The 20,164-nt window shown below is 54.3% G+C and overlaps 1 protein-coding gene across 2 annotated transcripts in view; it reads right to left on the bottom strand.

Annotated features, from left to right (window-relative positions):
* Positions 4,537 to 20,164, bottom strand: part of DCP1B (decapping mRNA 1B) — a 43,273-nt gene continuing 27,645 nt past the window's right edge. Inside the window, exons 4-9 of one of the 2 annotated variants that reach the window (XM_018048690.1) lie at positions 19,922 to 19,988; positions 17,649 to 17,784; positions 11,165 to 11,293; positions 8,876 to 9,643; positions 6,805 to 6,981; positions 4,537 to 4,762 (exon numbers count right to left, since the gene is read on the bottom strand). In XM_018048690.1, the coding sequence (XP_017904179.1) occupies positions 4,682 to 4,762; positions 6,805 to 6,981; positions 8,876 to 9,643; positions 11,165 to 11,293; positions 17,649 to 17,784; positions 19,922 to 19,988 (1,358 nt within the window). In that variant the 3' untranslated portion in view covers positions 4,537 to 4,681. Of the gene's footprint in view, positions 4,763 to 6,804; positions 7,054 to 8,875; positions 9,644 to 11,164; positions 11,294 to 17,648; positions 17,785 to 19,921; positions 19,989 to 20,164 lie in introns of both variants that reach the window. The other variant, XM_018048689.1, reaches the window with a different exon arrangement.

Consider the following 20,164-nt stretch of genomic DNA (forward strand, 5'->3'; position numbering starts at 1 on the left):
TTATCACTGGGGACGCGGATGTCCAGAGCAGGGTGAGGTCTGTAGATGGCTGACAGCCCAGTGCACCTGAGAAGTGGGTCTCCCAGGCCCTGCTCCGTCCTCTGCTGCCTAGCTCTGGGTACTCACGTCGGGCAGGGCCCCGATGACATCCAGGCCTGGGCAGTGGGGAGAGGTCCCAGGCCCCTTGCTGCCCAATTTCTACAGATTATACCTGGTGCCCACTGGCGGGGCCACTTCAAAGTGGTTGCTCCTCCCTCAGGAGGACCCTGGGGACCCCGGGTGGGCAGGGGCCATGCTTGCCAGGGGCCTGCCCAGGAAACACTGCTCTGCTCCAGTGACGACTTCACTGTCCCCGCAGCAGACACACAGGGACGGCTTTTCCGGGGCTACCGGTTAAGGGAGGATACAGGGGCTGGGAGGAGAGATCTCCTGGAACCCCTGGGCTCATCATCACAGGACACATGGAGCCTGGTCACCTGGCTGCTGGGCAGCGCCCCGGTCCTCAGATCATCACCCCCGCCCAGGTGTCGGGTTATGTCTTCCAGGGTCGCGTGTGGGCTCAGCTAGCTGGGACCTCTTCCTCCAGACCTGAGAGGTCCACTGCCCCCTCGCATGTCCATCCGGCGCCTGCCAACCTCGGGGAAGCCCACCTTGGCTTGCCCAGGGGGGCTGTTGCAGCCTCTGGCTCACAACTGCTGGCTCCCACCCCTCTCACCATCCAGAACATTCTCTCCTCCCTCCCACAGTGCTCCAGGTAACTCCCGCAGGGGGCCGGTTGCGTGGCGCTCGAGCTGCCACCAGGGGGCTGGTCGGCCGTGCGTGGCTTTCAACCTCCCCCTGGAATTTTAGGACCAGTCTGCACACAGTTTTTATTTGTGTGCTTTCCGCAAGGCTCTGTTGGGAGGCATTACTCATAACTCAGTTTGATGAAAATCTATCTGGATACTCACGCTTGAGGTAAATATACCGAGTGTTTGTAACCACCTCTCTCACCCCACCCCGCTTACAATTGTAAGAGTGCTGAGCATCGGAAACCAGAAAACCAGGCACTCAGCACATGCTGGGGCCCCACACCACTGTGCAGACGCGGAGCTGCTGAGCCTGCTGGCTGCCGGCAACAAGAGGCCATGGAGATGGCTCTGCGCACCAAGGCGGGGACGCACCCGGCCTCCCCGAATAGGAGGGGTGGCACAGGGCTGCGTGCAGTGTGTGTGTGCGGGCTCAGTCGCTCAGTCGTGTCCGACTCTGCGACCCCATGAGCTGTAGCCCGCCAGGCTCCTCTGTCCATGGGATTTTCCAGGCAAGAATACCGGAGTGGGTTGCCATTTCCTTTTCCGGGGGCTCTTCCCAGACCAGGGATTGAACTCAGGTCTCCTGCATTGGCAGGCATCGGATCTTTTAATCACTGAGACACTTGGGAAGCCCTCTGAACAGAGCAGGCAGGTGGAAAGGCAGGCGGCTGCTCTGCTGGCGGGAGTGAGCAGCTGGGCTGTAGAGACGACACTGTGCCCTCCCCCCATCCCGCATCCCGGGGGCTCTGCAGGTTGGTTCTGGGCTCCCTCTCCCGCCTGCGTCTGGGTGACATCCGGCCAGACCACCTGCACACTGGTATTCAGGGGCCAGAACCTGACATGACAGCATCTGCCCTGGGGCTACGCACCAGGGACACCGGCCTTCATGGTGCGGGCCTATGTGTCCTCTGGCTGGGCTGGCCTGCGGCTGACCATCCTGTGCAGGACGCATGTCCTCCTGCCTGTCCTGGGACAGGACCCATGGGCTGTGACCAGTGTCTGAGGGAAAGGCGGTCACCCGGTACCAGGGATGTGGCCCCTGGCCTGGAGTCCCTGTCAGCGCAGGGGGGTCGTGCAGAGGTGGCCCTGTGGGTGGGCGTTGCAGGGCCAGGCTCAGACGTTCCTAAGGACGCTGATGAGTAGGGAACAGCAGAGCGTAGTCTCTGCAAAGACGGTGCAGGACAGGATATCCCTTCAACTTCTCCTCCTCCAGCCTCAGAATGAGTGCTTCCCTGGTGGCTCGGGCGGTGAAGAATCTGCCTTCAGTGCAGGAGACCCAGGTTCGATCCCTGGCTCGGGAAGATCCCCTGGAGAAGGGAATGGCAACCCACTCCAGCACTCTTGCCTGGAGAATCCCATTGACAGTGGAGCCTGGAGGGCTATAGTCCGTGGGGTCGCAGAGTTGGACACGACTGAGTGGCACTTTCTTTTTCTCCCAGCCTTGCAGTGAGGGTAGGGTGGTGGCAGCAGCAGCTGGGTCATGGGGATGGGGTTGCTGTGCCTTGAAGGTCAGGGCTTCTCCTCTGAAGAGAAGGGGTGAGGGGAACTATCCCCCGTCATCCATAGAGGAGTAGGGGAGAACAGCGCCCCTCGGGGCGGTAGGCGAGGTCACGGGAGTCCCAGCTGGGCCCTCGTGGCCTCAGGAGGCAGTTCCCTGAATCACTCCTCTTTAATCCCCATGAGGACCTGAGAGGTGCGTGCAGCTTTCGCTTTATAAATGAAACAGCAGTGTCTGAGACGGGGTCCCTCATCCGGGACTTGGGGGCGAGGCCGTCTGACCAAGGCCCTGTGTTTTGTCCCCACAGCAGGCAGAACTGACTTGGGTCCCGTCTCCAGGGTTAAAGCCCAGAGCCCGGGGACGCATCTCACCTTCCTCCTGTGGGATTCCGTTAGCCTCAAGGGGCTGTCGGGAGCCGACGACGTGGAGGGGGGCTGTCTGCAATGGTCTCAGGATTGGGGTGAGGTGGGAAAAAGGAAAGTCGGTTTATGTGTAGGTGGCCCTGCAGTCCACCTCCTGAACCCTCCAGGGAAAGGCCTTTGGACAAAGCAGCCCCCGCCCCCCCAAACACAGAGGGACTCAGCTCCCCCACCTCCGAGAGCCCTTTGAAGGGGGCTCCGTGTTTGTTCTGAACAAACTGGGCCTGTCATTTCCAAAGCGATTCATTCCAGGAAAGAATGGAGAATCCGTCTTCAAACCCAATCACCGCGGTGCTGACCTGGAATGGCCCAGTGAAGCCTGTGGTGACAGCGGGACCATGCCAGGCGGGGGCGTCCTTCCAACCATGCTGCAAGGGGGTGTGCGGGGGGGGGGTGTGCGCGGGGGGCGCCCTCCCAGCTGTCTGCACTGTCAGTGTTCTGACTGGGCTGTTTATCCAAATCAAGTAAAAAAAATCCTTATTTCAGAAATCAGCCATTTGCCACCACAAGTATATTGGGAAATTTTTCGGTGGCTTTCATTTCCCCCAGCTGGAGAAGCGACCCTGAACACTGATCAAGGATATGCAGGCTTGTTTTAGAGGTCGGCCTGCAGTTGGGGAGAAGGTTGATTTTGCTCCAGGTTGAGTATGGGGGGTGTGGGGCTGAGGGCAGTAGTTCCCGTTGTGGGGGCAGCAGGTCCACGTGTCTCCCCCTGCCCTCCTGCCCTGTAAGAACACAGAGATCCTGCACAGGCAGCGACGAGCTTCAGGTGTCCTGAGGGTCTGCCGTCGCGTCAGATGCTGTGAGTGTTGGAGAAGCAGAAGGGCCTGTCCCTCCCTGACTCAGGGGGTGACAGCAGGTCCCTGGACTCAGGGTATACTTGAAGGGCCCGGAAAGTTTAGCTCCTTCCCTCGGGGGCGGGCGAGGAGGCACCCCAAGACCCAGCCTGGCCACGCGCCTGCCCCAGGTCTGCGCTCCCGGTCCATGTCCAGGCGGCAGAAGCTGTGAGGAAACCTACTTCCCCTGCCTCTTTTCTGACCCTAAAAGGAGAGCGAGGCCTGGCTCCCGTGTAGGCATCTGGAGATCTTTTTATGGTCCGAGAAGAAACAGGGCTGTAGAAATGCAAAGCTGACTTCATTTCCGATGCTCGGCAGGGATTAGGTCAACCTGGAGAGAGCCCTCCTGCCTCCTTCCGAAGGCGAGCCCCTTGGCTCTGTGAACACAAGCCCGTCTGGGCCGCAGCCATCCTGCAGAGGCCAAGAACTGGCTTCAAGATCTGTGGCCTTCCTCTCAGCTCTATTCGCTGAAGACTGCAAAGTGTTCCCCTGGGAGCAGAGGCTGGCTTCTGCCGAAGGGGCTGGACAGATGCTGTGTTGCTGGAAGCCTGGGACGTGTCTGGAGTCCTGGGATGACCCCCATAGAAACCAGCGGTGAATACTTTCAGCAAGCATTTCCCATCAAGGGCCCGGCACTTGGTGCCAATGGGTGCTGACAAACAGGTTGACTTTGTCTGGAAAATCGCTCCTCTTGCTACTGGCGAGGCCGGTGGGGCGCGTCGGTGGCTGCGGGCCTACACTGCCACCTGGTGGTTGGCATGTTCTCTGAGGTCCCGAAATAACTGCAGCTGCTGATGAAAAAGAAACCGCGTTCCTGGAAGGGAAGGGCTCTTTCCACGGGGAGAATACTCTTCAGAAATGAGGATGGGAAGAAGCAAACACTGCTGAAGCGCGGCATTCGCTGCGATGTGACGTGAGCAAAGGGCTTTTCCCACGCGCGCAATCCTTGGCACCCGGTGCCCTGAAGGATGGAATGAAAAAAGACGCGTGACTGAAAATGTCTGAAACATTTTATTTCATATTATACATCCTTTTCTTTTCTTTTTTTTAAAAAGGCAGAAACATTTAGGGAAACATTTGACAAGAAACAGCCTTGAACTGGAGGACTTCGGACATGGGTTTTGAAATGTCTTGCTTTCATAGAGTCTTCTTCACGGCCGCCTGTGTCAAGCTGAAGAGATAAGCCTCGTAGATGATATTCAAGAAGTTGTCGTCGTTCTGGAAAACAGAATCAGAGGCCCTGAGGGGGTGAGACTCGGCTGCAGAAACCAGAGGCTTAGTCTGTCTTGGGGCTGGGCTGGCACCGGATCCTAAGCTGTTCCTCCCCACCTGGGTGCTCACGTGCCTGGTCTCTAAGCACCTGTGTGAGTAGGGGGGCTGAGGCCAGGCTGTGGAGGTGGTAGGGATACGAGTCAGCTGTGGGTCCTCAGCGGTCAGGTGGGGAAGCAGCAGGTGCTTGTGGCCTGCAGCTCAGGGCCCCAGCCTTGGGGAAGCACGGAGTGAGGCCGGCTCCAGAGAGGCCTGGTCAGTCCACTGCCTGCAGAGACACCAGGCCTCTGGAGGCTGCTGGGGGAGGACAGGACCCACTCGATCCTGCCCGCCTGGCTGCGAGATCACTAGTGGCTCTGAAAGGTCCCCAAGTCACCCACAAGCAGTGGTTGTTGCTGTTTAGTTGTGTCCGACTCTTTATGACCTCATGGGCTGTAGCCCACCAGGCTCCTCTGTCCATGGGATTTCCCAGGCAAGAATACTGGAGTGGGTTGCCACTTTCTTCTCCTTGGGATCTTCCTGACTCAGGGATCAAACCTGGGTCTCCTGCATTGGCAGGCAGGTTCTTTACTACTGAGCCACCGGGGAGGCCGGCCTTTACTGTGGGCCAAAGTGAAGACTTCAGGGCAATGTGCTTGGTGAAGCCAGAGCCAGAGCCCTGCCCTGGCCCCGTTAGCTGAGGAGGGCTCTGGTCTTGGCTGGGGGACAGCGATGAGACCGGGGGGCTCTGCTGCTGCTCTAGGGGCCGAGGGACCCATGGAGGTTTTCTGCTTCTGAAGCTGGAGACTCCCTCCCGCCGGGCTCTGTGGCGCTCTGGTGATCCACCCATGGCTCACACGCCTGCTCACTCCCAGGGGCTCACGGGGGAGCGGCCAGTGCAGGTGACAGACGTGTGAAATCTAACTAGCGAGGCCTGGGGGAGAGGCCGCTGCAGCCCCGCAGCGTCTCTGCCCCTGCGCCGAGAACTGTGGACAGGGTTATTAGATGGAGTAAGTGCCTGTACATTCACATTTAAGGGGTTTTTGTCTATTGCTCACAGAGGTGTATAGATGTCGTCCCCAAGCCTTCATGAACTTACCACGAGCGGCCCCTGGAAAAGGAGGGGGCTCCCCTTCCTGGCAATCAGGGAGGTGTGGGCGACTCCTGTCTGCTCCGCTTTCATGCTCAGCTGCTTCCTGACCCCTTCCCCTCCTCTCTAAAATGCGTTACCTTCAAACTAAACAGTCTGACTAGAGGACACTTCCATTTTTTGAGCCGGACTACAGAGCAAGGAAGTGCTGGCTGCTCTCTCAAGGCCCCCTGACACTCAAGCAAAATGACACGAAAATCCTTTTACCCGAAGAGACTACGCAAAAGACCCCTGAACGTGAGACCTGAGCTGTCTGGGTCTGCCGGCTTTTCAGGGCCTGCCCCGAGTCCTGGGGTGTGCTCTCTCTGGGCCGCTCAGCCACCTCGTGGCGGGTCTGTGAGGTGGGCAGGGGCGCTGGACAGTGAGGCTGCGGCCTAGCTCTGCTCTTCGCTGGCGGGTGCCCGCAGGCCTGTCCCTCGGCCTCAGCCTCCTGGTCTTGGAAACCCAGCCCGGCATAGCTCTGTGCAAGTGTCCTTGTTCTTATTTCACAGGGAGGAGTGAGCACAGGAAGTCATCCCACCCCATCCTCACTGCAGGCTTTAAGGATCTCTGTAAAACACGCCTGGGCTGTCACAGCCGCTCCTGCTGTCCCCGCTGCCCCCTCCCCGGGGCTCAGGGCAGCCTCTCCACCTCCTGCTGGTTCCCAACGCCCCCAGGCCAAGGACCCTCCAGTGGCAGGGGTGGTGCCTGCCTCTTCCTTTCCTGCACTGGAGGGGACCAGTCCCTCCTCCAAGGACAGCACCCTGAGGAGCGGACGCATCCGCCCGGAAGCTCTGGGCTGCCGCATCACCCTCTGGTTCTTGGGGAGCAGGAGTGGGCAGGGAGCCCTGGGTGAGGCAGAGGAGGGGGCGGTGCTCCCTACCTGGATGAGGTGCAGCAGGGCCTCCTGAAGCTGCAGCTTGCTCAGGGCGCTGCCGGGGGTCCCCGAGGGCTCGGGCGTCCGCAGGGGCAGGAGGAGGCCAGGGGGTGTGGCAGCGGGGTCCTGGTTTCCTGGGGGCAAGGGCGCACGGCTCCTCTCTTGCAGCGGGGCCCAGCTGGGCTGCGCGAACACCAGGGGTGACATGAGTGGAGGCGGGGTCACGGCGGCCGGGATGCGCTGCGGCGAGAGGGCCTGGCCGGGGAGACGGAGGCAGGTGGGCAGGTGCGGGCCTCCGGCGCCGGCGCACATGGAGGGCGAGGACAGTGAGGGGGACACGGCAGGCTCCAAGGCTAACCGCCCGCGGCTCCAGCGTTGGGGCAGCCCACAGAAGGCCGGCTGCGCCTGCGCCTGCACCGCCCCCCGCCCCACCCCGGTACCATCGGCCTGGCGTCCGCTGTCATACCCACGGGCCACTCGGCAGGAAGGCTTGTGCTCTGAGTAGCACCTCACTTCCCCGCTTCCGGTTACCACTTGACCGCATCTAGAACCTGTCCTTTCCCTTGGGGCTGGCCGTCCATGCCCCTGCCCGCTGGGGCCCATCTTCCCTCTATGAGGGAGCCGCCCTGTTCCTTGCCTGGCGTGGGCAGGACGGGCAGGGTCACATCTTCACCCCTCAACCTCCTAATTCTCTGCACTCGGGCCCGGGGGGACAGTGCCCTGGGGACTATTCCTGCAGGCCCTGCAAGTGACCAGTCTGTCTGGGCGGGTCAGTCTGCCTTTCTTGGCTACCAGATCTAAAACCAAGTTTTCCATAGTGTCTCCTGGCCCCTCGGGAGCTGCTGTGACCTCAGTCACCCTCTCGGCGCTATCCTGGGCAGAAAGCAGGTGGAGGGGGCGGGTGGTTTGTGTAACTGTCCCCGGTCGTCGTTTGAAGCAGAGGTGGCTCCACGGGCGGCTAGTGGAGCACCGGCTCTGTGGCCTGTGAGCAGGGAAGGGGGCGTGCCCATGAGGGTGACCGCCAACCATTAACTCCAGCTTCCTAGTGCCCGGTCTGAATCCTCGGGAACAAGCAGAGAAAGGGGGCACGGTCGCGCTGGGGCGAGGATGAGGGTGGGGAGCAGCCTCTGTCTCAGGACGGCAGGTGCTCACAGGTGAGATTTCCATCAACGGCCCACAGGAGCACTTTGACCCACAGTCTGACAAACATGAAGACTGTGTTTCCACGCCTGCAGCCTTGGTTCCTGAAAGTGAACGATTCTGGGGCCCTGCTGTAAGCCGCTCGCCGAAACAGGACAGAAGGAGCAACGAGGACACATAATACATAGGAAGAACTTCCTGAACTTGAGCCCTGAGGCACTGTCAATGAATCTGCACCAGCCCAAACGGAAAAACGTCCCTCAGATCTCCAGATGCTGCCTGCGCATGAGCAGTGAAGAAATGGACAAGCTCTCAGTTTTGTCACTGTCCCGAGTTATTAGTGACCACAGAGAACCAGCTTCCCCGGAGGACGGAGCACTTCTAAGAAGGACATTTCCTTTCTGGCAGTCAGTGTGCATGTCGTCGGGACGGGGGCAGGGGCAGCTTCTGGCTTCTCCTGACTCTCACTAAGCTATCCCTGCAGAGATGGGCAGGGAGGCTGTGCCTTCCAGGGTCGGTGACCCACTTTTCCGCTGACCTCAAGACGCCACGGGCTGCGGCCTCCACAGGGACGGGGCGCCCGGCTCACCTCCACGCAGCACGTGCAGAGGGGCCTGGCCCACAGCCAGTGCCTGAAAGCACGTACTGCATCGTGAATACACAACAGTTCACTGTGGGCGACGTAACCAGCGGGGACCCGAGGTATGGCATCCTGGAACAATTTCAGGCCCTAAGTTTCCAACCACAAAGACCTAGGGTTTTCTTGTATCCATGTCACACGTGGAAACAAGAAGTCTTCTCTCTAGGAATGAAGCGTGTTCGAGAGGAGGGCTCCCAGAACCACTGGGCAGAGAGCAGACCCCTTCCTGGCAGGAGGTGGAGGTGGGCGTGGTGTCCTGCATGGACCCCGTCCAGTGCTCCCCAGCAGGACACTTACCTGAAGGAGGGGAGCTGGCTGCTCAGTGCTGGGGGGCGGGTCCCTCCAGGGCTCCAGGGGGTTCCGCACTCGGGTGCTCGGGGTTGCTGTGGGGAATTTGGCCGCCAGGGCTGGGCGGCCGGGCGCTGGCAGCTGCTGTTCCTGCTGTACCGCCTGGAGCCTCCGCAGCAGCTCCCGTGGGGAGACCTCCCCCGGCCCCACTGGCTGATGGCCGGGGCCAGGGCCGGGGGGTGTTGGTCTGGGGAGGGCCCAGGGCCCCGGAGTCTGGGGCAGGAGGGCACTGCCAAGACGGGTGGGCTGGGCTGGGGCCGCGGGGGTGGTGGCCGAGCTGGCTGGTGCTGGCGCTCCGGGCTCACACTTGTTCTCGGCCCCGGGGATGCTCTGCACCTGGAGGGGGTTCTGAATCCCAGGGGCTGCGAGTGCGTGCCTGTGGGGAGACCCTGTCTGGGCGGGCCCAGCGCAGGCCGCCCTGAGGGCGTCTGTGCAGGGCCGGCTCTCAGGCAGCTCTGCCAGTGGCTGTAGGTCCACGCTCCTGACCATGAGCTTTTGAATGGCAGGGCAGAGCTGCTTGTCAACGGGGGGCGAGGGTCTCCGGGGCTCCTCATAGGATAGGGATCGGACGACCCCCTGCCGCACCGGGAGCTTCTCTGGCTGCTGCTGATGCAGGGGGAGGGTCTGGGGAGGCCCTGTGGCCTCCTGACATGGGGCTTTGTCCTGCTTCCCGAAGAGCGCCGTCAAGGACAGGTGCTGGGGTTCCGGGTCTGAGGTCTGGAACAAACACACACGTCTGAGAGCATGTCCACGTGTGATCTGGTTATGTGTGATGGGGGGAACGAAACCTAACTTACCCACCCAATGATTTCTATTTACAAGGGGTCGATTAGAGGATAGAAAAGCCTAATGATCATAAACTTTACACATCTGGGACTGCCTTTCTAACATCAAATTTTGTCACAGGCTTCTCCCTCCCATCCCAAGACAGCTGTCATATTTCAGTATCTGTTGAATTTTTTTTTCGGTGGGGCTGGGCCACATAAGGGATCCAGTTCCCTAACCAGGGATGGAACTTGGGCCCCCTGCAAGCAGAAGCCCGGAGCCCTAAAAGTTGGGCCGCCGTGGAAGTCCCTCACTATCCGCTGACTGACGAGCAGTCAGGAGATGCTTGCTGGGCCTGGGAACGACCGTGTGCAAAAGCACAGACACTGACAGATGGAGGACCGTCTCCCCAGCAGGAAGTACACCTCCCCCTGCAAAGTACCTGGGACACTGAGCAAACACAGAAACACAAGGGTTTCCGAATTCCTGACAGTTTTCCACAGAATGACAGAAATTAAGGGCTGGAGAGTTCTAAGTCATCACTCTCTCTAACTTGATGCGAATACAGAGTAGTAGCTCTAACAGCCCGTCAGAGGCGTAGATGCCCCTGTGGCTGGCGACAGGCCTTCTTCCTTCCTGCCTGTGCCCTGGTGCCTCTGCTAGGAGAACATGCGTGTACCCTAAAGACACACATTCCAGTTTCTCTTGTAAACAATTTCCACGAAAAGCAAGCTTATAATAAAAACTAAAAAATAATTAGAAAAGACATTTAAAAAAAATTCAATGCAAGACTTGCATGAGACTGTCTTTTGGCTCCATGTTCATCTTTAAAGTTGATTTAAACCAACAATTCCCTTATAAAAACTTTTTTTGATGAAGAATAACCATAGGTATTGGTTACACCCACACTCAGTGATGGAACTTGCAGATCAGCCCTTTTGCTGATGCTGGCGTATTCTGAAAAATATATATACTCATACAAAAACTGATGTCATGTTTCAAGTTTGTATCTTAGATGCAAATGCAGCGAGGGTCATGGGGTCTAAAGGGGGACTTGACACCAGTCCTTAGGCCAGGAGTCCCACCCACACAGGGCACATGGCCCCAGACTGGGCGCTAAGTGGGGAGGGCTGCATCTCTTGTCAGTGGCCAACTTCAGAAGGATATGGCCCAACGGGTAATAGTATCGTCAGCTCCAATGTGGTACTAGGCTGCTGTCTTTTTGGAACAAATTAACCTCTAAGGAATCAAGTTCACAGAGTAAGGGAAATGCCAAATGTCAAAACGGCAATCCTTTGTAGGAAGAGCAAATTATACATAATGACAAAACCTGCACTTTGAAATCTCTCTTTCCTGGATCAACTACTAGGGCACCTCCATAGCACAGCCCCCCACCCCCTCGCCTCTGACCAGCCTCAGGGCCAAAGTCCCTCAGGAATCACTGGGACCGGGTGGAGAGCAAGGACCGTGCACCTGGCTGGGCCGAGGGCCCCGCTGCTGCCGGCTCCCACTGGGTTTCACTGGAATTGGCTTGATGAGGTTGGGGTTGTCGTGGATGGCGGACGAGCTGCTGATCTGTTTGGGCTCGGAGCAGGTTTTACACTGAAATGGAAAAAACCACCTCATTTTCGGTGTAAAAGAAACTTTAATCTCTTGAGAAGAACGCACCTTCATGCTCTTTATCGTATCTGTGTGCTCAGCTGCTAAGTTGTATCTGGCTCTTGGTGACACCACGGATGGTAGCCTGCCAGGCTCCTCTGTTCATGGAATTTTCCAGGCAAGAATCCTGGAGTGGGTAACCATTTACTATTCCAGGGGATCTTCCTGACCCAGGGGTCGAACCCAAGGTCTCTTACATCTCCTGCATTGGTAGGTGGGTCCTCTACCACTAGTGCTACCTGGGAAGCCCAAGCTATGTTTGAGTCTAAACCAAATTCAGATTGAGTGTGTCGCAGCGGCACAATTCAGCGGTACTCCATCGGCCTGCAGGATCCAGAGGCCCCGAGACGCCCGGAGGTGTGACAGTCTGGGGGTCTGCTTGAGAAGCAGCAGCTTTAACAAAGTCTCCGGCTCTCCCACGGTAATCAGCAATACAAAGGCTCCCCTGGCGCCTCGTCTGGGTCAGGGGAGGGCTCCAAGCCCAGTTGGCAGCTGACTTAAGACTGGAGAGCTGTGTTCTCAGAGCGACTGACCTTGGTCTATAAACCAATGGGGAAAGCTGACTCAAACCACTGATTTTTAAAAATTACTAACATCATCCTTATTTAATGAGTGATTTTTGCATAAACAGAATAATTCAAATCCGAGTGTTCTGAACCGCTCACTACAAATTAGAATTTCACAGAGAAAGAGATGAGAGACAAGCCTCGTCATTTCAGATCCCGAGTCATCACCACCCATTAATCTAATCAACCATGCAATTGCTCACACACTGGGATTCATAGCAGGGAGAGTGCAGCAGCGCTGTCTGTGACTCCCTCGCTGAAACAGCAAATAAAACTGTAAAGTGCGGGCTTCTGCCAGGTGGGCTTTGTGGCATCATTCGTTTCCATGGCACACTTGTGCCCTCGGGCCAGGACACACTTCTCTGTCCCCAGCGTGGAGTGGCCGTGAATACAACTTTCCCCCCCAACTCCCGCCCCCGGACCCTGAGTGTTTCCGTAAGCTTCGTGGCTGTTGGCTGCACTTTCTACCCGAGGATGTCGGGGCTGGGGCTGATCACCACTGTGCTTGCTTCGGTTTGGAAAGTTCACTGCACAAAGGATTTTTTTCAGCCAAGAATTCCGTCCACCATTCGCATATTTGGCGCTAGTATTAAATGGCACATGGAATCACTTTCTGAGTCATAAAAAGTTATTTCTAACTCTCAGGTGAGTTATGGCCACAGGACCACTGGCCTGGCTTCCGAGATGTGGATCAGGAACAGGAGACCAGAGTGTGGTCCCCAACAGAGTCACTGATGGAATGCTGGCGTGAAAAGGCTGGACAGCCTGCTGGCTATGCCGAAGACAGCGGAGCTCAGCTCACTTCTGCAAGTGCTCCCTTCTGCGCTCAGGGTCCCTGGGTTGCCAACTGCTTTACTCTGCACACGCTGAGGCGGGCCGTGGACAGCACCCCCCAGGGGAAGCGGCCAGCAGCTGCTTCCTGAGTCACCACCACAGGCCATCTACCAATGAAGCTTCACTTTCATGTAAAAAGTGCTCAGAACAAGACTGACTTCCGAGGCTTGCAGCTCATTATCCAGTGGTTGAAGCTTCTACGCCTCTCCCTACCCAAAGCTTCTATGCCCTTCCTTACTTGGAAAAACAGACAGAATTGGCAAAAGTGTATAACGGATTCTTTGCAGAGAACCTGAGGCTTTAACAGCTACATCACATGAGCCTGTTTATCACACAGACACGAGTACCCACGAGGCAGGGAAGCCTGGGGGAAAATATACTTGAAGTGCTAAAGGCAGACATTGTTGGGTGGTAGGGTTATGGGTAATTTCATTTTCTTTCTTCTACTTTAAAATTTTTCAGTTCAGTTCAGTTGCTCAGTTGTGTCTGACTCTTTGCAACACCATGGTCTGTAGCACGCCAGGCTTCCCTGTCCATCACCAACTCCCAGAGCTTACTCAAATTCATGTCCATCGAGTTGGTGATGCCATCCAACCACCTCATCCTCTGTTGTCCCCTTCTCCTCCTGACTTTCACCTTTCCAAGCATCAGGATCTTTTCCAATGAGTCAGTTCTTCCCATCAGGTGGCCAGAGTATTGGAGTTTCAGCTTCAGCATCAGTCCTTCCAATGAATATTCAGGACTGATTTCCTTTAGGATGGACTGGTTGGATCTCCTTGCAGTCCAAGAGACTCTCAAGAGTCTTCTCCAACATCACAGTTCAAAAGCATCAATTCTTTGGCACTCAGCTTTCTTTATAGGACAACTCTCATATCCACAGATGATTACTGGAAAAACCATAGCTTTGACTAGATGGACCTTTGTTGGCACAGTAACGTCTCTGCTTTTTAATATGCTTTCTAGGTTGGTCATAGCTTTTCTTCCAAGAAGCAAGCGTCTTTTAATTTCATGGCTGTAGTCACTATCTGCAGTGATTTTGGAGCCCCCCCAAAATAAAGTCTGTCACTATTTGCATTGTTTCCCCATCTATTTGCCATGAAGTGATGGGATTGGATGCTGTGATCTTAGTTTTCTGCATGTTGAGTTTTAAGCCAACTTTTTCACTCTCCTCTTTCACTTTCATCAAGAGGCTCTTTAGTTCTTCGTTTTCTGCCATAAGGATGGTGTCATCTACATATGAGGTTATTGATATTTCTCCCAGCAATCTTTGATTCCAGCCTGTGCTTCATCCAGCCCAGCATTTCACATGATGTACTCTGCATATAAGTTAAATAAGCAGGGTGACAATATACAGCCTTGACATACTCCTTTCCTGATTTGGAACCAGTCTGTTATTCTATGTCCAGTTCTAACTGTTACTTCTTGACCTGCATATAGATTTCTCAGGAGGCAGGTCAGGTGGTCTGCTGTTACCATCCCTTTAAGAATTTTCCACAGTTTGCTGCGATCCCCACAGTCAAAGGCTTTGGTGTAGTCAATAAAGCAGATGTTTTTCTGGAACTCTCTTGCTTTTTCGATGATCCAGCAGATGCTGGGCAACTTGATTTCTGGTTCCTCTGTCTTTTCTAAATCCAGCTTGAACATCTGGAAGTTCACGGTTCACGTATTGCTGAACCTTGCTTGGAGAATTTTGAGCATTACTTTGCTAGCATGTCAGATAAGTGCAATTGTGCAGTGGTTTGAACATTTTTTGGCATTCTGTTTCTTTGGGATTGGAATGAAAACTGACCTTTCCCAGCCCTGTGACCACTGCTGAGTTTTCCAAATTTGCTGGCATATTGAGTGCAGCACTTTCACAGTATCATCTTTTAGGATTTGAAATAGCTCAACTGGAATTCCATCACCTCCACTAGCTTGGTTTGTAGTGATGCTTCCTAAGGCCCACTTCACTTTGCACTCCAGGACGTCTGGCTCTAGGTGAGTGATCACACCATTGTGATTATCTGGGTCATGAAGATCTTTTTTGTACAGTTCTTCTGTGTATTCTTGCCACCTCTTCTTAATATCTTCTGCTTCTGTTAGATCTATACCATTTCTGCCCTTTATTATGCCTATCTTTGCATGAAATGTTCCCTTAGTATCTCTAATTTTCTGGAAGACATCTCTAGTCTTTCCCATTCTATTATTTTCCTCTATTTCTTTGCACTGATCACTGAGGATCTTTCCTCTTCTCCTTTGCCTTTAGCTTCTCTTCATCTCTCAGCTATTTGTAAGACCTCCTCAGACAACCATTTTGCCTTTTTGCATTTCTTTTTCTTGGGTCTTGATCACTGCCTCTTGTACAATGTCACAAACCTCAGTCCATAGTTCTTCAGGCACACTGTCTATCAGATCTAATCTCTTGAATCTATTTGTCTCCTCCACTGTATAATTGTAAGGGATTTGATTTAGGTCATACCTGAATGGTCTAGTGGATTTCCCTACTTTATTCAATTTAAATCTGAATTTGGCAATTAGGAGTTCATGATCTGAGCCACATTCAGCTCCCGGTCTTGTTTTTGCTGACTGTATAGAGCTTCTCCATCTTTGGCTGCAAAGAATATAATCAATCTGATTTTGGTATTGACCATCTAGTGATGTCCATGTGTAGAGTATTCTTTTGTGTTGCTGAAAAGATGGTGTTTGCTATGACTAATGCGTTCTCTTGGCAAAACTCTGTTAGCCTTTGACCTGCTTTGTTTTGTGCTCCAAGGCCAGATTTGCCTGTTACTCCAGGTATCTCTTGACTTCCTGTTTTTGCATTCCAGTCCCCTATAATGAAAAGGACATCTTTTTTCGGTGTTAGTTCTAGAAGGTCTTGTAGGTCTTCATAGAATTGTTCAACTTCAGCTTCTTCAGTATTACTGGTCGGGGCATAGACTTGGGTTGCTGTGACCTTGAATGGTTTGCCTTGGAAACAGAGATCATTCTGTTGTTTTTGAGATTGCATCCAAGTACTGCATTTTGGACTCTTTTGTTGACTATGATGGCTACTCCATTTCTTCTAAGGGATTCTTGCCCACAGTAGTAGATATAATGGTCATCTGAGTTAAATTCACCCATTCTGGTCCATTTTAGTTTGCTGATTCCTAAAATGTCGACGTTTACTCTTGCCATCTCCTGTTTGACCACTTCCAATTTGCCTTGATTCATGGACCTAACATTCCAGGTTCCTACGCAATACTGCTCTTTACAGCATCGGACCTTGGTTCCATCACCAGTCACATCCACAACTGGGTGCTGTTTTTGCTTTGGCTCTCTTAATTCTTTCTGGAGTTATTTCTCCACTGATCTCCCTTTCTCCACTAAATCTTCTCATTGAACATCAAGATACAACAGTTCTTTAATTTCATAGCTAACTCAGATGTATATCCAGAGGACAAATATTCCTTCTTGCCTTAAACCACAAAACAGTCTTAAATACAGAATAGTCCACCGATCATTTTATTTTTCTTATTGCAGTATAGTTGAGCTGCAAAATCGTATTAGCTTTAGGTGTTCAGAAAAGTGGTTCAGTTATACGTGTGCACACATGTTCTTCACAACAGGCCACTTCTAAAGACTCGGCATGTAGCCCCACAGCCCTTGACCCCCCTGGCCCGGCCACTGCCCCAACCTCACCTGCCCTCCAACTAAGTCTAATGGAGGAGGAAGCTCAAGGTCACGGTGCTGCTAGGCATTTGCTTCTTCAGGGAGAAAACATAAAATATTGTCCAATATAAGTTTTTCAAATTACTCTATTAACTTCATGTAAAAAGGCATTTGTAGTGTTGCCAGGCTTCGCTTTATCAATATCATCTTCCTCCAGCTCAAAGTATTTCCTCTCTCACTTTCTGGGATTATCACACATTTAAGAGGTTTGGAGTTGCAGAGGCCTCAGTGGTCAACTGGTGTAAGACTCAATCAGAGCTGTGCTGTTCTCCTGGGATGTGCCCGACATCCAGCACTCTGTCCTCCTGAAGACTTGTGGTCACTGGAGATCCATGCTCTCATAGCAAGACTCCTGAGGAAGGGCAGTGTTTCCATGCCCACCTTCCCGTACCCAGGCCTGGGCCGCTTATGATGCCCACGCTCTGTGTATCGGAAGAGACACAGACGTGAGCAGACTTGCCCCACCTGGGGGCTCTCGGGGCAGGTACCCCCAGTGGGTGGGTCAGAAGCCACATGAGGGACCGAGAACATGTGAAGTGAGCCTTCAAAGATGTCCCCTGCCGACGGATGAGTAGAGGAGGAGGGGGCTCCTCCAGGGCGGCGAGGCTGGATCGCCCTGGTCACACGGTGGGTGCCCCGGCAGGGCCCTGGTGTCACACGTTGGGCAGTGAGAGGCGAGAAGGACGTGGAGCAAGGACAGTGTGACTGCGCAGGTGCTTCTGGACGCTCCCTGGCTGGTGACGGCAGGAGGAAGAGCGTCCTCTGTTCCTCATCGCTCAGCTGAGCGATGAACAGTGTGCACACGATGTGTTCTGCTGTTGTTTCTCAGTTGCTAAGTCACGTTCAACTCTTTGCGATCCTATAGACCACAGCCCACCAGATCCTATAGACCAGAGCCCATGGGACTCTCCAGAGAAGAACACTAGAGCGGGCTCCATTTCCTCTTCCAGGGGATCTTCTCGACCCAGGGACCGAACCTGCATCTCTTGCAGTGGCAGGCGGCTTCTTTACCGTGGAGCTACCAGGGAAGCCCCTGGGACTGCGCTTTAATCCACTTAAAAGCAAACAGTCTTCAGTCTACTAAAAGTCAACAAGGATGGTGTTACTCACAGGCTTCTGTTTGGCGGAAGGAAGGGGACCAAGTCTGCCTCAACGGGCAGGTCCCCACCTGGAATCTGAGTCTGCGTCACCGTGGGGACGGGACTCACCTTCGTGTACTCGTCTTTGGCCTTGGTCAGCATCCGCAAGATGTCGGCCTCCTTGCCCTCTCCTGAGCTGAGGCTCACGGGCGAGGCCCCGGCTCCCGCTCCGTGGTGGGCTTTCAGCTGTTCGTACTGAGTGAGGCTAGAAAAACAAAGACGAGATCCATACCAGAAAAGACAGCTCAACACAACCAGCCAGTTCTCACCCAGTTGTTTTTATCTTGTTACAATCGTGTTAGAAAAAAGACCACTGGAACTGATGGGAGAAACATGGGAGTCGAGGTCCCAAGTTCACTGACCACTGGACTGCATCTGGCGCAGTCACCCAGGTGGCCCCGAAAGGCTGAAAGTATTCACTATCGGGTCCTTCTCAGAAGAAGTCTGTGACTCCTCATTGTGAGCATTAGGAGGGACCCCTGAACTGCTGAGGAACCCAATTCAGGGTTCTCACCTGGAGACTAGGTTCCCAACACGGCAGATCCAGTCTCCCCCTTCTTCCAAAGTGCCTGGGAGTCGAAGCGCAGCTGAGCCCAGCCCCCATGTCCTGGGTGGTTTAGAAGCACAGCGAAGGTACCACCCCAGAAGAGGGGGTGTGAAAACACAGCGCTGGGAAGCGCCTCTGTCCTCCGGAACACCTTGCAGAGGGGAGGCCAGGCCGCTTCCCGCTGGCAGGGGGTGCGTCTCCCTTCCTTGGGAGGGCTCTGACCACGGCTCGTGCTTCCCCATCGCTGCCATGAGGTCTGTGGGGAAAGCAAGCTGCGGGTTCGCTGAGGCTCAGCTCTGAGGATGGGCGGGGAGTCCACATGCATCGTGCTTGGCTAATTGCTCGACACCAAGCAGGTCCTGCCCCGGCTGCTGAGGCATCGCCACAGAGCCTGAGTGTCTTCACATGGCCTCCTGGCTGGGGGACACGGTGCCTTTTAATCTATATGAAGCCCTGCTATTATTATCCACCGCAGTTTACAATCACAGGAATGTTCTAGGAACTAGCTGTTATGGTGGTAAATACCAGTTTGAACACACTTAATCACCATCTGCAGCCTGAGCTGCTTACTTAAAATTAGCTCTTACCAGCTCGGCTTTTCAGAAATCAGTCTTATCTATAAAAAAGTGCTCCCCCCAGCCCATATTTTAGGGCCACTTTTTAGCCATACATCAACAAGAATCAGCCACAGGTTTGCATATGGCCCCTCCCTGTTGAGCCTCCCTCCCATCTTCCACCCCTAGGTTGTCACAGAGCACTGGGTTGAGCTCCCTGAGCCACACAGCAAATTCCCACTGGCTATCTATTTGACAGATGGTAATGTATAGGTTTCCCTGCTACTTTGGCCATTTCAGTGACCTAGGATTTAAAACTGACAAATGGTTGGTTCTCTTGTAGACGGAGCTGCTTGCTTGAGCCTGTGTGGGAGGCAGCTGGATTCCGTGTATGGCTGAGCCCAGTCCCGGCCCAGGGTCATGGCATGCAGGAAGCTCACTCGCTCCCAAGCTCTGAACCAGCCACAGGAATGCAGGGAAATAACTCCCTTCCCAGAGCGGCCCTGGGGCTCAAGAACCTCAGAGGGTTGACAGATCCCCAGGGGGACAGTGTGCTGCCCTGGGCTTCCTTTCAGGTCATCAGGGGAGCAAGAGCGGGACCAGGAGACAGTCATGTACATACCCCCCAGTCTCATGCCTACTGGCACCAGTCAACAAGGCCTGGAAAGGTTAATAGAAAAGACACTAGGAACACAAGACAGAGAGAGAGACAGAGAGAGTCCATCTGCTGATCCCTAAACTAGTATTAGCTCAGGTATTTCCAAAGATATTGAAAACAAAGACTGAGCAAAGCCCTAAAGAGTCACACGGGAAGGAGGTTCAAGACCCACAGGCAGATGGAGGGCAGTCCTTGGGGCAGGAGGGCATGGGGACACCAGAGGAGAAGGGGCAGCCTTTCAGAAAGACTCTGAATGTTCTCCTCACTGAGATATACTAATAGCTTTTCAGAGGAAAAAGCTGCTAATTTACAAATGAGGATGGTATTAAGGAAAACTGCCACCCAGAAAAATTGATATTACAGATCACATGCACAGAAAAAAAAGAGGGGGACTATTCTACAAAATAAATCTTGCCGAGTGGAAGTGTGAGACATTGTCATTTACGCTTATTTTTCATCTGGTGAGTAACGGTGAAGGTGTTCCTAAGCGTGGTGAAGGAGCTGCTATCAGAGACGGGCTCTGTTTACCCCGCGGTGCAGTCCCACACACTCAGCAACACAGAACACATCCCACAGCACTTACTTCTTCATTAGCTCTGCGATTCTTTGGCACTCTTCCTTGTCATAAAACCAAATTCCATAGATGGACACTGCAAGAAACCCAGAGGACCAGTGAATGAGTGTCTTCAAGAAGGGGAAACAAATCCCCTTTCCACCATGAGCGGAGTACATACTCGTAGAATAAATGAACTAGTTGCTGGAGTTGAAGCTTGAAATCCTTGAGCTGGGGCTTTTTCAGCCCCAAGAGAAGGCACTCAGACACACA

This window comes from Capra hircus, chromosome 5 (genome assembly GCF_001704415.2).
Source record: "Capra hircus breed San Clemente chromosome 5, ASM170441v1, whole genome shotgun sequence".
NCBI classification, from domain to species: domain Eukaryota; kingdom Metazoa; phylum Chordata; class Mammalia; order Artiodactyla; family Bovidae; genus Capra; species Capra hircus.